Source organism: Podarcis muralis, chromosome 10 (genome assembly GCF_964188315.1).
Source record: "Podarcis muralis chromosome 10, rPodMur119.hap1.1, whole genome shotgun sequence".
NCBI classification, from domain to species: domain Eukaryota; kingdom Metazoa; phylum Chordata; class Lepidosauria; order Squamata; family Lacertidae; genus Podarcis; species Podarcis muralis.
Window position 1 is genome coordinate 54404655 of NC_135664.1, and position 16073 is coordinate 54420727.

Sequence of the window (16073 nt, forward strand, 5' to 3'; positions counted from 1 at the left end):
GAGATGTTGTGTTTAGGAATATTAGAGCAGGGGTGGGGGACTTGTAGACCTTGTAGACCTCCAGATGTGGTTGGATTCCAACCTCCATCAGACCCGGCCACCATGATCGGTGGTCAGGGATGATGGGAATTGTTGCTGGAGACAACTTCACCCTCTTTCCTCTGCTGCAGGGTCACATTGTTCTCTTGCTGCTCCATCTGTTGCTAAATTGGTTTGAAATCTGTTAGCATGGTCCTCACCTGGTCCAAAGATCACCGGTATGCTACTCTCACACTGCCTGCATAGGCAAGGCACCCAGTTTAAAAATCAGCTGTATTGCACCCATATTGCTTGCGGATGCCTTCAGCAGGGCGGTTTTCAAAACCGGATAACAACTTGATTTGGTCTTGCTTCAGTCCCTTCACACCCCCATTCGTAGTTCTTCTTCTGCCACCAGACTGCCATGTAAGGCAAATCTAGGCTGATTTCCTTTCCCTTTCTACAACAAGGGTGAATGTGTCTTCCCCTCCGCTGCTGGAGGACCCTGTGTTAAAGGCCATTGGAGAAAAATACAACAAGACGGCGGCCCAAGTGGCGCTCCGCTTCAATATCCAGCGAGGGGTGGTGGTCATCCCTAAGAGCTTCACCGCAGAGCGCATTAGAGAGAACTTCCAGGTAAGCTTTCAAAAGAGCCTGCTCTGTGTGGCAAAGCACCTGCTGTTCTTTCTCCCCACCTCACTAGAAGGTAGCAAAGCCCACTAGCCTTGCAACCTCCGAAAGGGTCTTTGACAACAAGGCAGAAATAGCACTCCATGTCTGCAGTCTTCAACCCGTTCAATTCTCCCCCCCCCCCATTTTTTAAAAACAACTTCCACCGTTACAAAAACAAAACCAATACTGTATTTTTCGTTCCATAAGACGCACTTTCCCCCTCCTAAAAAGTAATGGGCAATGTGTGTGCGTCTTATGGAGCGAATGCAGGCGGGAGGCTCTGCTCAGCGCTCCCTTTAAAGAGCCGTGTGGAGCATGTGTGTGGCTCTTGGGGGCTTATCCCCGAGGAGGGAGAAGGGCAGCCCGTCAGTCCCTTCTCCCTCCTTGGGGAAAAGTCCCCAAGAGCTGCAAACACGCTTCACGCGGCTCTTTAAAGGGAGTGCTGAGCAGAGCCTGGGATGCATACAAGCTCTGCTCAGCGCTCCCTCTAAAGAATCCCCCCCCATTCCCCCTCTAAAAACTAGGTGTGTTTTATGGCCAGGTGCGTCTTATGGAGCGAAAAATACAGTGCATTAATTGTCAGCTTCCGTCATCTTCAACTTTTTCAAACCAGGGACCCGCCATGTGCTTGGGACCCACTTTCAATTTTTTTTTTAACCTTATATTTATGTGATGATAGTATTGCCATTGGCATTTAATCTTGGCCAAGGATGCAACCCAGCAGTGGATCTTAGCCCACTTCTTAAAGACCAGCAAACACTGGAGGGACCACAGATGGATTTTCTCCTTTGGGTAATTCTCCTTCTGTTCTGGGGAACTCCATAATGCCTTCTTCCACATCCTGCGGCCCTCCGTGGAGTCGTACCTGCCTTTATTCCAAAATGATAAGGATCTGATGATCTGAATCTACAGCAAGCCCACCACTCTGGCGTAGGGAACAGAGTGGTTGGCTTGCTGTAGATTCAGATCTTTTCTTGGGATTGAAGCTCACTGGCTGAAATCTGGTCAGTCACAAACTTGCAGGCTAACCTACCTTGCAGCGTAGTTGTGAACTGGACTAGATGATCCCCATGCAAGCCATCAAATATCGAGTGCCCATGCATGAATTTGTCCTCCATTCTGGTTATTTAAGCAATTTACCTTATACTGAATCAGACCATTGGCTCACCTGAATCAGTATTGTCTGCATTGACTGGAAGCGCCTCTCCAGGATTTAAGGCATTCCCAGCCATACCTGGAGATGCTGGGGATTGAACCTGGAACCTTCTGCATGCAAAGCAGATGCTCTGCCACTGAGCTATGGCCCTTATGGCTGCTCTCATTCCACCACAAACTTTACTATCATGTGCTGCTCATGTGATCCTTTTGCAGGGGCTGTGAGAATGAGGGTGTGCCTGCTGTCCAGCATCCGTCGCCTTTTAGGCTAGAGGAGAGGTTAAGGGCACAGCTCCCAATTTAAAGCCCTGGGTCTGAGACCCTTTGTTTTGCTCCACAAAAACACGCTCTCTAAAGCTCAATCAGAGCAAACATCAATCTGCAGAAAATCCAAATTGGCAGATATGGAGCGCTAAAGTCCGGAACGAGCAGGACAAAAGGTCAGTGTGGACAAACCCACACTTAAGACACAGGCTTAGCCATCAGTTGCATAAATGTTTCTCTCTCTCTCTCTCTCTCTTTTGCCAAGATCTTTGATTTTTCCCTTACTGACAAAGAAATGAAAGAGATTGAAGCGCTGAACAAAAATATCCGCTACGTGGAGATGTTAATGTAAGTATAAATCTAGATATGCAGCATGTAGACGCATGAGTTGTACTGATGTGATAACCACAGCTTAACTGTGGGCTGGGGCCTTTCCTGATGTTTTCAGTGCAGGACCCAAAAATCCACTCTACGGAAGGAGGGAGGGCCTTTTTGGCTTTGGGTAAGATTTTCCCTTTGATAGGCTGCTTCTCACACATGCATGACTTCCACTCTCTCTCTCTCTCAGTCCCTGCAAAGGTGGTTTTAGGGTGCTGCACTACAAGAGGCGCCAAAACATTCTGCAAAATGAAGTATTTTGCATTGCACAAGGCGCCACTGAAAGTTGACGGTCCCTGGTCCTAGAAACATCAACCAATTGCTTTGGATTCTTACAGGAATGTGTTCCCTATAACCCAGGGATGGGGCACCTGCTACCTTCCAGGTGTCTTGGACTCCCAATTGTCATCAGCCCTATTCAACATGGCCCATTGCGGGATGATGGGAGTTGTAGTCCAGAAACTTCTGGTAGGACTTAGGTTCCCCACCCTGCCATAAACCATTCACCAGACAGTGCTGGTAGCTCAGCTCCTTTATGCTCTTAGGTCCGTCCAGACTAGCTGCAGCTGATCTGTCTTCTTCATTACATGGATTGGGAGCTCTTAAGTCAAAGCATTGTCCTCCTCCACAAGACAATGTGCTTCCTTGCCTTAAGTAAGCTGGGGACCACAGCTATGCTCCAGTTTGCTGGCAGGTTCCTAACATGGCCATTCTGTTGATCCTGAAACATGAGAACGTCCTCCATGTGTTCTAGGAAATGTGGAAAGTTGGTCACTTGCAATGCAGCTTTAGGAGCCCATGGTATTGTATTACATTTGGCTAGCTCTTGCCCAAGGACTTGCACGACTGAAGTCTGCAGCGAAACAGCCTTGGCAAAACAAATGCACCAGTAGATGCCAGCTTTAACTCCCAAGACTCCTGGAAGCCAGTCAGGACATTAATGTCCCCTTACATAACCAAACCGAACTCATCCAGGTTTGAGTCCCAGCAGTTCAATTAGAGGGTGCAGCCAGGTTTGAATGGGCTGCCTGCCAGTTCATAGTGGAGGAGGGAGAAAGAGGCAACAGAAATGAGAGCCAGATAAGTTTATCCTTTGCCGGCTCAAGGAGTTGGGATACATGCAGGGTTTGGCTACCCTTTGTACCACATATAGTCAGGGAATCATTAGTGAAAATCAGAGGTTTAATCTTAATAACCCAAACTGACCCATGTTTTCTCCAAAAGCCAAGCACTTGTGCTTATCAAGACACAATCTTTGAATCTGAGAGGGCTTTTTAAGTAAGGTCATCTTTTTACATATGAATACTTACTCTAATGGATCCTTCATATTGCTGGAGGCCTGTTTGTACCAAGTTTTAAAGCATACATATTAAGCACAGATCACCTTTTCTGTTCAAAATGGTGTATTTAGTTCTGTGTGGGGACTTCTTTCTGGATGCAACAAATTGCCATACTCTAGGGATTTGAAAATGTTCTCCACCTACCTTCCAGTTAAAAGAAAACATTCCAGACTGCTTGCAACTAGGGTTGCCACCTTTGGTCAGCCAAAATAAGGGACGAGTCCCACACTTTCCCTTAAAATAAGGATCCACCCCTTATTATAAAGAACAGGTGGCAGCCCTACTTGCAATACTTGAAGAAATAACCCTTGAAATACAGTGGTACCTCGCGTTACAGATGCTTCAGGTTACAGACTCCGCTAACCCAGAAATAGTACCTCAGGTTAAGAACTTTGCTTCAGGATGAGAACAGAAATCGCGCGGCAGCGGGAGGCCCCATTAGCTCAGGTTAAGAACCGTTTCAGGTTAAGAACGGACCTCCGGAACAAATTAAGTTCTTAACCTGAGGTACCACTGTACATAAAATATGATCACTTCAGATGTTTTGGACGACAGCTCCCACAATACTCTACCACAGACCACAGCTGTGACTGATGGGAGTTGCCGCTCAAAACATCTGAAAAGGTCATCTATTACCCCTTCAGTAGATCATACCAATAGCAAGCCTGAGGTCAAGGTGGAGGGATGTTGCTGTTGTGGTTATTTATGGTGTTAGCTGCCACTATTAACTGTGACTTCAATTTGTTTCAGGTGGCAGGACCATCCAGAGTATCCTTTTCACGATGAATACTGAAAATGGTGCATCCACTACCGTGTGCTTGGTTTTAGTGATCTTTGTTCCTTGTTATCTTTTAGCTTTGAATTTAGTAACAGCATCATTGTAATCTTTCTGCAAGTCCCTCGATTTCTCCTATGCCAACCCTCCACAATTTGTCCAAAACAAATGTGGACAACCAGGCCCACCAAGAAGAGTAGTTTCAAGTCAGTGTTCAACTGCCACTATTATTGCGATGGAGGAGAGCCAAGGTGTTGTGGTTTTTGTTTCATATAAGACGGAGGATCTCTCTTTGACTTGCTGTCTCAAATTTTTGCCTTGTGTAACAAACATTAAAGAACATTTTCGATTAAATCTCTGATGAACTTGAACAGTTGGATGCAAGGTTAGGAAACATAGTATGATGGTGGCAATCATTCAAAGCAAAACTGGATGTGAAATTTGGAGTAGCTTACTTATAAAAAAAAGTAATCTTCTAGATCAGAATGTTCCTTCATTGTATGTTTTTTTGGCACTTGTGCCCATCTTATGTGAATATAAAAGGACTTATGGACCAAAGCCACCTTTGGCTACACTTTAGAGCAGGGCTGGGGGACCAATGGGCCTCCAGTCACTTCTCAACTACAGCTCTCATCATTCTTGACCACTGGTCCTGCTAGCTAGGGATGATGGGAGTTGTAGTCAAAAAACAGCTGGAGACCCAAGTTTGGGAAACTCTGGGTTATGCAGTCTGGAGCTGATGGGAATTGTAATAATAATAATAATAATAAAAAAAAAAAAAAAATAAATAACAGCAATAATTTATTATTTATACCCCACCCATCTGGCTGGGCTTCCCCAGCCACTCTGGGCGGCTTCCAAAAGAATATTAAAATGCTGTGATACATCAAACATTAAAAGCTTCCCTAAACAGGGCTGCCAATGACATTTGAAGGGCCACAATTTTCCCACTCCTGCTTTAGAGTGAAGGCAATGGTTAATTATACAAGCGCTCAGGGGTGGTGCCAGTTGGGTGTGGTCAGCATGGGGCCCTCAAAAACCTTTCAGCTCCAGTAACCTTTAAGCAATGCCAACAATCCAGCTAAGAATATGGGTTGTTCACTTGTAACACGTAACGTTTTTAATATGCAGAAGTAAAATAAGTCACAGTAGCCTTTTAAATAAGAAATTGTTAAAGTTTTAGATATATAAAAAAGGATTTCAAGTCCATGTTTGGAGGAGGAGGAGGAGGAGAGGAAGATTGCTGCCCTTTACATGACCACACAATGGGACACTGGCTGATACTCAAATATGTACGCTGGGTAAATCTGATACTTCTCAAAGATGACAAAAATAGAAGGATCAAGAACGTTGTCCACACAGCTATCATAAAAGTTGTTCGATTGGTTAGATCTCGATGGAGGGCGGAGGTAAGCAGGATTTCCTTGAACATAATCTCCAACCAGAACTTTAGCTACAAACATGCTCCTGATGTGGGTATCCGACTGGCAATATGCATGTGAGTAACTGGCGTCTCTGGCAAAATAACTTCCTGAAAGAAGAGATGTCTGTAAGAACCAAGCAAGCCAATGCGAGTTTGCTGCACAATCTTGAACATTTTAGACCACTCCCTTCCTTTTTGACGTGCCATTGCTCATGAAGCCAAAATAGCATCATCCACACCCAACAGGGAGTATCAACAGGCACATGGAAACCCTTGGTGTGGGGGAACCCTCCAAATAGCCCATTGAGGCTGTTCTGGATGCAGGGCGTGTGTTTTGCTCACTGTGATATTCTCTTGCCTTTGTGCTCACACAGCTGCATTCTCTGCCTACCTCCAATACCAGCCCATTTGGGGACTTGCACAGGGCAACCACAAAGGTGTGGAGAGTAGACTTCTGAAGAGGAGGGGCGGGGAATCAAGTGGATATAGGAGATCATTCAATCACAGATATTCAGTTGGCAGAAGAAGACTCACCAAGGTCCCCTAAGCCTTCCACGTTGCTGCGGACTTTCAACAAACACACTTTTTTGTACTTGATTGGTGTTGGAAAGGATTAAATTCTGCTGAGGACTTAATATGAGACTATAGACAGGGTATGGTATGGTATGGTCCTTGCAATTTGTGTGTGTGTTCCTCTCAGGTTCATTGCACACTAGATGGAGAAAACATGCACGCACATACATGCAGAGCTACGCACATTTCCTGCCCGCTCTGAATTGGTACCTTTTCCATAGAGAGTCCCATGGGTCCCACAGATTCTCCAGTCAAAGTTCTGCCCACAGATGTCATGCAAATGGCGTTTGCTGGTGCCATGGAACAATAACCTTTCGCCTACCTTGTCCCCCCCATTCATCTTCTTCATCTGCTCTTTCTGCCTAGAAACAGAAGCATCTACTTTATAAAAAAATAAACACACAGTCTGAGTCAAACTCAATGCACGCAAGAATTAAAACTCCTTTCCCTGAACCAGCCCTCAGGCAATGCAATGAAAGGATCAGCAAGTCCATTGACACATTTGCCAGCATAATTTTATACACTTTTTTCTAGCAGAGTAGTCAAATAATTACTTTCCCAGGAACTACTAGCTTACCATATTGTAACTATGTATACTCTACATTAAAATCCAAATTCTACATCAAGCAAACCTTTAGGTCTTGGAGGATGGATGGCGGCTAACAGATTGAGGTTGAATGCTGACAAGACAGAAGTACTGTTTCTGGGGGACAGATTGAGGTTGAATCCTGACAAGACAGAAGTACTGTTTCTGGGGGACAGGGGGCGGGTGGGTGTGGAGGACTCTCTGGTCCTGAATGGGTAACTGTGCCCCTGAAGGACCAGGTGCGCAGCCTGGGAGTCATTTTGGACTCACAGCTGTCCATGGAGGCACAGGTCAAATCTGTGTCCAGGGCAGCTGTCTACCAGCTCCACCTGGTACACAGGCTGAGACCCTATCTGCCTGCCAGAGTGGTGCATGCTCTGGTTATCTCCCGCTTGGACTACTGCAATGCGCTCTACGTTGGGCTACCTTTGAAAGTGACCCAGAAACTACAACTAATCCTGAATGCGGCAGCTAGACTGGTGACTGGGAGCGGCCGCCAAGACCTCATAACACCGGTCCTACATTGGTTCCCAGTACATTCCTGGGCACAATTCAAAGTGTTGGTGCTGACCTTTAAAGCCCTAAATGGCCTCAGCCCAGTATACCTGAAGGAGTGTCCCCACCCCCATCGTTCAGCCCAGACACTGAGGTCCAGCACCGAGGGCCTTCTGGTGGTTCCCTCACTATGAGAAGTGAAGTTACTGGGAACCAGGCAGAGGGCCTTCTCGGTAGTGGCACCCGCCCTATGGAATGCCCTTCCATCAGATGTCAAAGAAACAAACAACCATCAGACTTTTAGAAGACATCTGAAGGCAGCCCTGTTTAGGGAAGCTTTTAATGTTTGAAGTTTTATACTGTTTTTAGTGTTCTGTTGGAAGCCACCTAGAGTGGCTCGGGAAACCCAGACAGATGGGTGGGCTAATAATAATAATTTATTATGGGCACCTCCACTAGACAAGGGAATCATCAGACTGCTGTGGACTGAAGGCTTTGCCAAGATTGCACAGTCTCACCTTAGGAGTACAACTTACACTGCTCATTCTATCTCCTATAGCTGAACTGGGTAGTGGTAGAGATTATGGTCACTAGGCAGCCACTGGCCAATTTATGTTGGACCACTTAGTGCAAACTCCCCCAACCTAGTGCCCTCCAAACATTTTGGACTACAGCTTCCATCAGCCCCAGTCAACAGGGCAAATGGTCAGGGAAGATGGGAGCTGTAGACTCAAACATCTGGAGAGGAATCAGGTTGAGGAAGGCTGCTGTTTGCTGGGATTCTTTGGAAGAATGGTGGTCAGATTCTGTAAGAGATTACTTCAGAGGCAACCTACATGTGATACTAGTAACATGTTTTAATAAATCCTCCAGAACAATTGTCCAGGAGTTCTCCCAACACCTGAGACCACCACCGCCAACCCATGTAGGGATGCTACTGGGCAGCAGGTTGGGTGGCCACTGTGTCCCAAACACTAATTCCAACACTGGCATGGATGGGTATCCTGGTGAGTGAGATGGAATCCCTTTGGATAATGGTACCCCATAATCCTCCGGTCTGTGCTGATGCTGCTTTGAATGCCCAGGTGGATACAGTAGGGGCAAGTCAACCTCTGTTTGACTGAAACACAACAAAGAAATATCAATGTGCTTCCCTCAAAATATAATCCATGGCCAGCTACATATTTGTGACACCAGGCCGCAAGACTTGAATTCCCACCAAATGATAGAAGAATAGCAGTCAAGTAAGGAGTCATAAGGGCCGTGGGTGGCGCTGTGGGTTAAACCACAGAGCCTAGGACTTGCCGATCAGAAGGTCAGCGGTTCGAATCCCCACGACGGGGTGAGCTCCCGTTGCTCGGTCCCTGCTCCTGCCCACGTAGAAGTTCGAAAGCACATCAAAGTGCAAGTAGATAAATAGGTACCGCTCCGGCGGGAAGGTAAACAGCGTTTCCGTGTGCTGCTCTGGTTCGCCAGAAGTGGCTTAGTCATGCTGGCCACATGACCCGGAAGCTCCCTCGGCCAATAAAGCGAGATGAGTGCCGCAACCCCAGAGTCGGTCACAACTGGACCTAACGGTCAGGGGTCCCTTTACCTTTTACCTTTAAGGAGTCATAGCCAATTATAGTAGTATCCCCCCTTCACCACAAAAAGAGACAAAGGAAACCATTTCTAGGCTCTCATACCATGGTTTCCCATCCCTTGGGGGAGAAGAAAATCAAATACGAACCACTGGAAGACTTGCCAAAGAGACGGGTTCTGAATCCTTTGGAGTCGGTGGATAACATAACCCTCCATGGTCTTCTGAAAGAGTTCCTTAATTTCATTGTATTCTTCAGCAGAATCAGAGATCTCCACCAGCTAGGCACAAATCATAGTGAAATGAACCATTCCATATTTGTTTTCAGCCTATAAATACATTTATACATCACTCTTCTGAAACAACACAAACCCTGTTTTGTGTTTAACATTGCTTTGCACCGATTGAAATTGTTCATTTTCATGGTTTATGGTATGTTTTTCTTTAAAAAATTGTTTCTTTAGAATGTTGACTTTACCACTAGCCCATAGTACTTGAGTCTCTATATTCTGTCTGCCACCTGGCAATGCATTCACTCAAGCAGGTACTTAACTCAGCTCCTCTCAGCTCTCAGCTCCAACACTGCCACCCATTTCTTATTCTCCTTGTGCTAGTGGGCCGCTCTCCTTTTCATACAGAGGAAGCAGCTGATAAGTACCATAGCTCAGTGGCAGAACATCAGCTTGCATGCCAGAGCCTCTAGGTTCAATTCCTGGAATCTCCAGGTAAGACAGGGGATGTCCCCCATCTGAAAACCTGGAGAGCCACTGCTAGCTCTCCAGAACCAAGCTAGATGGACCAATATAGGCCTTTGGTCAGCTGTGTAGCAGTAAGGGGAAAAATGTGAATACCTTATAGCCTACGTTAGGCAATGCTGATCGGTCCCAGTTTGAAGGAAACAAGGGGGTGGGAAGAGAAGACTCAAAACGACTGCTGCAGACAAGAGACAAAACAATCATTAAAAGCCGGGAGAAGAGGAAGTAGCAATTGGTTCCATTGTTGAACTATTAGGCAATTTGTTCCATTGTTGGAGGTTCAAGACTTTCCTCCTAATATTCAACAGATATATCCCCAGCCTTGCTCAGCAGCTAACTCAAGTTTCAATACAATTAAGCACCTTTTGGATTATGTTTGATCTCTTAAGATAGATGTAGGATTAAGAAATAAAAGGCACAGGAGCATTGTTCTATCGCTTGCTTGCTTGCATGGACGCATAATTTCTGAAGTGTGCAGTTTGCCATGTCAAGCTGCAGCAACTGCTGCCCCTTCTATTAGAAGCTCCTGGAGGCCTTGCCCTGGTTTTCTTTTTGGCAACCCACCTTGCAAACCATACCCCCCATCATCTAAAAATTGGAAAACAAGAGAAGCAAGATCACCTTGCTCATCTGCTGCTTGCAGCCATGGTTCAACCAAAGGGATCCTCTGTCTATTTTACACATATCCTTTGCATGCCTTGATTTAGGTTTTATTTGAAACATTTCTATCCCACCTCTAGGAGACATTCGAGGCAATCTACGCCCAATCCAAGTCTCATAGTCAAATATCAAACAAATATATCTTGCCCCCCTCAAATATACACAAACAGTTTAGTAGACATTGACCAAGCTAGGCTGAGAATGAAAGCATATCCAATACCCCATCTCATTGTCACGTCCTCCTCCAAAGAGCACAAGCTTGGGCCACCTGCAGACTCTTCTCCGGGTTCGGTAGTACAGGTTTCTCTGGACCATCTCTTGAAAGAAACGGTAGTGGTCAGTGTTAAAGATCTCATGCCCATCATCAGCTTAGAATTTAATTACAGAGAACTACTGAGCAGTACAGGGTCCTGCTTTCTCCCTAAGATATGATCACAATACAGCTCCTCTCACTTTCTTTGTGCACCTTCAGAAAAACCAGGGCTACTCCAAAGGACCTGTTGAGTGACCATTCATCCCCATTTATTTGCACAAAACCTGTGGAAAGGTCTTTATTGAGCATTTGTTCCCACCCCACCCATTTTTTGCAGGGTATTTATACAACAATGAACACTAGCCCTGATTTGCTTGCACCATCTTTTATACATCTTCCTGTTAATCATTTGTTCACCCCACTTTTCAGTACATTCTCCCATCACTTTCCTAACTATAGAAAGTCCAGGTTGGTTAGCTGGTTGGTTGGTTGGTTGGTTGGTTGGTTGGTTGGTTGGTTGGTTGAAGTGGATCTGTTCTGCTATTTTGGCAGTGCATTTAATCAACTTTAATTGTACAAACCTAAGTTTCCAGTATGCATTTGAATCTCTCCTACAGAATAATGACTGCCTAGAAGCACATCCAAACAAATGCAAATCCCTATGTGCAGAACAGCAATAGAGTCCTCTGTGGACTTCACCAGGTTTGCATCCAGCCAATGCATTACAGCAGGCCCACATTCAAAAATCTGGTTGTCCTCACCCTCACTCGACAAAGGCTATGTAGAGGAAGACATTGTAATGAAACAGCTTGTTCTCAAGCCTTAGAAATCATTACTATAAAGAATGGGACCAAGGACTGGGTCATTTGTTACATTAGCACATGTTAAATTTCTCAGAAACTAGCACCATTTTTGTATGGCGAGGTATCTACATGGAACATCTTCAGTGTGGTAAAAAGAGAGGGAGTCAAGAGTTATGTCAGAGGAATCTCTCCTGCTAAAGGCTGCTGTTCTGAATCATCCTGCACAATTTAAAACATTATTTATTTGGTTGTGGGCAGTTCCTCTGTTAAAGTGTTGGCCTTCCTATTTGTTGCAGCTGCCTCCTCCCTTTACTCTGTCCTTTGTGTGCCTGGCAGTGATTGGGCCTCAGAGCGCCAGCAAGACCTTGCTAGATACTGAAAGCAAAACCACTGCATTTCAGCTTTGCAAGTACAAGGTATACGCAGGAGAATATAATATCCTCATAAGGTTCTGCCTCATAACTGGCAAAGCTTTTGTGTTGGGATGGGTAGAATACCAAAAACAGCAACAGGTTTTGTGAATGTAGAGATTGGAAGGGCATTACACCACCCCCTACCTTAATGAGGATGATACACTACCTTGGAAATTTACTTCGTACAGCTGAGTACCAGCATGGAAGAAGACAATGCCTCTGTGGTCCGCCTGGTAAGCAGCCTCCAATTCTTCTGATGATACTGTGGCAGCACAGTGCTCCAAATGCTACAGAGAGGTGTTGGAAAGGGAGATAGCAGAGTATCCATTGGCTTTGAGCTTTTTGATTTTCAAGAGTCTTCAGCAAACTTTGAAATTGGCCTTCCCCAATCAGATGCCCTCCAAATTCTTTTGGACTACAACTCCCATAATTCCTGTGACTTGTCTTTGTCAGCCCCTAGGCCAGTCTTCCCCTCCAGGTGTTGTTGGGACTTCCCCAGAGGAGAAGGCCGTGAAAATAGTAGCAGGACTATTGCTTGCTGGGAGGTGGGTAGCTGTGCTATTACGAAGGGCAGTAAAAGACACCACTCAGTGAGAGTCACTAAGATTTGGCTCAGCAGGAGAAGGGTACCTCACCTTTTTCCCATACTCAATCCACCTGTCAGCTTCATCCAACCAATACCAGATGAATTCTATTCTGACAATGGAGTCTAAGAGCATGACAATGGAGTCTAAGAGTGTTCAGGGATGGGTCTGTTGTTTCATCTGGCGCTAGTCCTCTTTGGAAGACCTCCCCCACTTCAATAAGCAAGGGAAAAAGAAGGACCAGCTGGGGAACAATGATTCCAAGCTTTAACCTGAAACGTAAAGTTAAGACATTCATTAGCATCGCATCAAGGAGATTAGCCTTTATACAGGAAGCTACCTTATGCCAACTCATTCTAGGCCATTGTTGTCAGTCCAAATCCATCTGCCCTAGGCAGTACGGCCCAAGTTCAGGCATGATGGGAGTTGTCAGCCAACAACATCTGGATGTCTATAGGTTGCCCACCCCTGCCCTATTCTGACCGGCAGCAACTATCCAGGGTCTCCAGCAGAAGTTACCCATCCATCCCCTGCTCCCTTTTTAATTGCATGTACTCATCAAGTGACAGGGGTGGCGCTGTGGGTTAAACCACAGAGCCTAGGACTTGCCGATCAGGAGGTTGGCGGTTCCAATCCGCACGACGGGGTGAGCTCCCGTTGTTCGGTCCCTGCTCCTGCCAACCTAGCAGTTCAAAAGCACGTCAAAGTGCAAGTAGATAAATAGGTACCGCTCCAGCGGGAAGGTAAATGGCGTTTCCGTGCGCTGCTCTGGTTCGCCAGAAGTGGCTTAGTCATGCTGGCCACATGATCCAGAAGCTGTACACTGGCTCCCTTGGCCAATAAAGCGAGATGAGCGCCGCAACCCCAGAGTCGGTCACGACTGGACCTAATGGTCAGGGGTCCCTTTACCTTTACCTTACTCATCACATGCATAAGGACATCCCACTGAATGATGGTCCCTTTGCAGAAGGATTTTTTTTAAAGCATCAGGAGGCAATAGAGCATTTTAGGAGAGGAGAGATGCCTCAGATAAGGAGAACTAGCCCTAGTAGATCCAGGTAGAATGACTATGAGCACAGAAGGTTTGCTACACTCAAACTGAACTGACCACAGTCATGAGACATCAACCAGAAACTAGAGTGGCCATGTGCCCTACTTTAAGAATGGCTGTCCTCTTTTTTACGAGCTGTCAAAGGACAGTTCTCCATTGGAAGGCACTGTCTATTGGGAGGGCTAGCCAGTCCGGATCCAGGCTAAAGAACCTCAAGGAGAGAGAAAAGGCACCTTCACATTGCCCAGCAACCCTGAGCCCTTGGGTAGCAGGCACACCCAGGTTACAGTCTTTCCCGCAATGTCAAATTATAGCCATTTCTAAATTTACAACAATACATGTAAATTAGCATATGCAAATGTTACATGTTATGCTCTCTCTCTTTTTAGCAATGGCCACCCCATTGGAAGACCCATCTAGCCATATATTGGTTTGTAAATTGAGCCTAATGGTTGCTTAAAGTTTGCTTTCTGGTGTGTTACATTCCCCTTAAAGTAACCAGAGTTATAACAAGCGCAAACTACTCCAGGAAAATATGCCTGTCTTATCCAGTACCGCCAGAGGTTAAAGGCCTTTTATTTTTGTTGCAAATGCTTTCAGACTTTGCCTCTTCCTCAAGCAGCTTTCGGTTTCCACCTGGCCTTTGCTTACAGCAGCGTCACTCAAATGTTTTGAAGTGGGACTGACTTGTAAACTTCCAAAACGCCTCAGGGCCCACTTGCAAAACTAACACCATATTTTGAGTTCTGCTTTCCCCCCATTGCAACAGAAAATTCAAGACTACCAAATCAGCAGTTAACACTGAAGAAGTTTGCATACCTCCCCCATTTTTTAATGCCTAGATTGCTCTCTCTATTCCCAATGTCCAGGCTGTGAGTGTCCCCCTGCCATCTCTGTGCTCACAAGCTTACTCAACAGTAACCTTAGGGGTAAAAGAGCATTTGACAATCCTTCCAGCCACATATACTTTTACTGCACCAAACCTCTTAGAGGTATACACATCACATTGCAAGAAAGGAGATTCTAAGTGAACATCAGGAAGAACTTTTGGACAGTAAGAGCTGTTTGACAGTGGACCGGTCTCCCTCAGGAGGTTGTGGACTCTCCTTACTTGGAGGATTTTAAGCAGAGATTGGGTGGCCATCTGTCATGGATGCTTGAGCTGAGATTCTTGCATTGCAGGAATTTGGACTAGGTGACCCTCAGTGTCCCTTCCAACTCTACAAGTCTATGAGTCTATACCCGGAAGTAAACAAATGATTCTTTAAAACATGTTCTTTTTTAGACAGGGATGGGTAACCTGTGGCCCGACAGTATGTTTCTGAGCACAATTAAGAGTGTTGGTGCTGACCTTTAAAGCCCTAAATGGCCTCGGCCCAGTATACCTGAAGGAGCGTCTCCACCCCCATCGTTCAGCCCGGACACTGAGGTCCAGCTCTGAGGGCCTTCTGGCAGTTCTCTCACTGTGAGAAGCCAAGTTACAGGGAACCAGGCAGAGGGCCTTCTCGGTAGTGGCACCCGCCCTGTGGAACGCCCTCCCATCAGATGTCAAGAAATAAACAACTACCTGACTTTTAGAAGACATCTGAAGACAGGCCTGTTTAGGGAAGCTTTTAATGTTTAACAGACCACTGTATTTTAATACTTTGTTGGAAGCTGTCCAGAGTGGCGGGGTATAAAGAAATATTATTATTATTATTATTATTATTATTATTATTATTATTATTATTATATTGTTGGAGCACAGCTTCCACCATCCCCGACCTTTGCGTACACAAGCTGGTGCCAATAGGCTCAGCAGTCCATCAACTTCTGGAGGGCCAGAGACTCCCCATTGCTGCTTTGAGAGCCCTTCAGAAAATGAGGCAGCCCTCCTCTGTCCACTTACCTTTTTCACTCTTTGCCAGAGAAGTTCTGCTGCGCATCTCACAGGAAAGCCAGCAGGGGGGAAACCACTTGTTATCCTTGCCCCTCTTGTGTGAAAACAATCCTGTTACAATCGAGTCATATTTATAGTCCAAAGCCAATTCAACAGGAGACCAAGTCAGGTAGGATTCAAGGCAGAGTAATATTTTTTAAAAAGAGCAATAATAAAAAAAGCTACAAAGGAGAACAACAGCAGAAATCTCAATCAGGAGAAACTCTTCTAGCCTTGACTTCCCATGGAACGCCTTCCAACTCAACTGCCCTCTAATCAGCCCAGCCTTGCAAGCCCCACCCTCCAGCCTCTTGGCTTTTCTGGCTAGATGATTAACTGGATCACCTGTCTCTGAGTCAAAGGCTCAGTTAACTCTTT

The 16073-nt window shown here is 45.7% G+C and overlaps 2 protein-coding genes across 4 annotated transcripts in view; one reads left to right on the forward strand and one right to left on the reverse strand.

Moving 5' to 3' along the window:
- Nucleotides 1-4956, forward strand: part of AKR1D1 (aldo-keto reductase family 1 member D1) — a 43592-nt gene extending 38636 nt beyond the window's left edge. The window contains exons 7-9 of the mRNA XM_028746416.2: nucleotides 489-654; nucleotides 2375-2457; nucleotides 4578-4956. Of these exons, the coding sequence (XP_028602249.1) occupies nucleotides 489-654; nucleotides 2375-2457; nucleotides 4578-4620 (292 nt within the window). The 3' untranslated portion in view covers nucleotides 4621-4956. The remainder of the gene's footprint in view (nucleotides 1-488; nucleotides 655-2374; nucleotides 2458-4577) is intronic.
- A 740-nt stretch (nucleotides 4957-5696) lies between these two features.
- LOC114605620 (protein mono-ADP-ribosyltransferase PARP12-like) lies at nucleotides 5697-15963 on the reverse strand. 3 transcript variants are annotated; one of them, XM_028747048.2, is made up of 8 exons: nucleotides 15666-15963; nucleotides 12778-12998; nucleotides 12309-12429; nucleotides 10894-10990; nucleotides 10110-10188; nucleotides 9409-9539; nucleotides 6809-6960; nucleotides 5697-6133 (listed from the first exon to the last, which is right to left on the reverse strand). In XM_028747048.2, the coding sequence occupies exons 2-8, from the start codon at nucleotides 12859-12861 to the stop codon at nucleotides 5853-5855; spliced, it is 945 nt and encodes a 314-aa protein (XP_028602881.2). In that variant the 5' UTR covers nucleotides 12862-12998; nucleotides 15666-15963; the 3' UTR covers nucleotides 5697-5852. The 3 variants fall into 3 exon arrangements, with proteins under 3 accessions (XP_028602881.2, XP_077791181.1, XP_028602880.2); XM_077935055.1 differs by having other exon boundaries at nucleotides 6809-6956; nucleotides 9420-9539; nucleotides 10110-10191; XM_028747047.2 differs by having other exon boundaries at nucleotides 10110-10191; nucleotides 15666-15962.
- Between the last annotated feature and the right edge of the window lie 110 nt (nucleotides 15964-16073).

Excerpts from the sequence above, each read along its gene's own strand:
- LOC114605620 (XM_028747047.2), bottom strand. The coding sequence starts at position 12,861 with ATGCTCTTAGACTCCATTGTCAGAATAGAATTCATCTGGTATTGGTTG. Across the intron at positions 10,192-10,893 it reads GGACGTGACAATGAGATGGG|CAGTCGTTTTGAGTCTTCTC; the intron begins GTATTGGATATG and ends TCTTGTCTGCAG. Across the intron at positions 6,134-6,808 it reads TGGGACTCTCTATGGAAAAG|GAAGTTATTTTGCCAGAGAC; the intron begins GTACCAATTCAG and ends CTCTTCTTTCAG.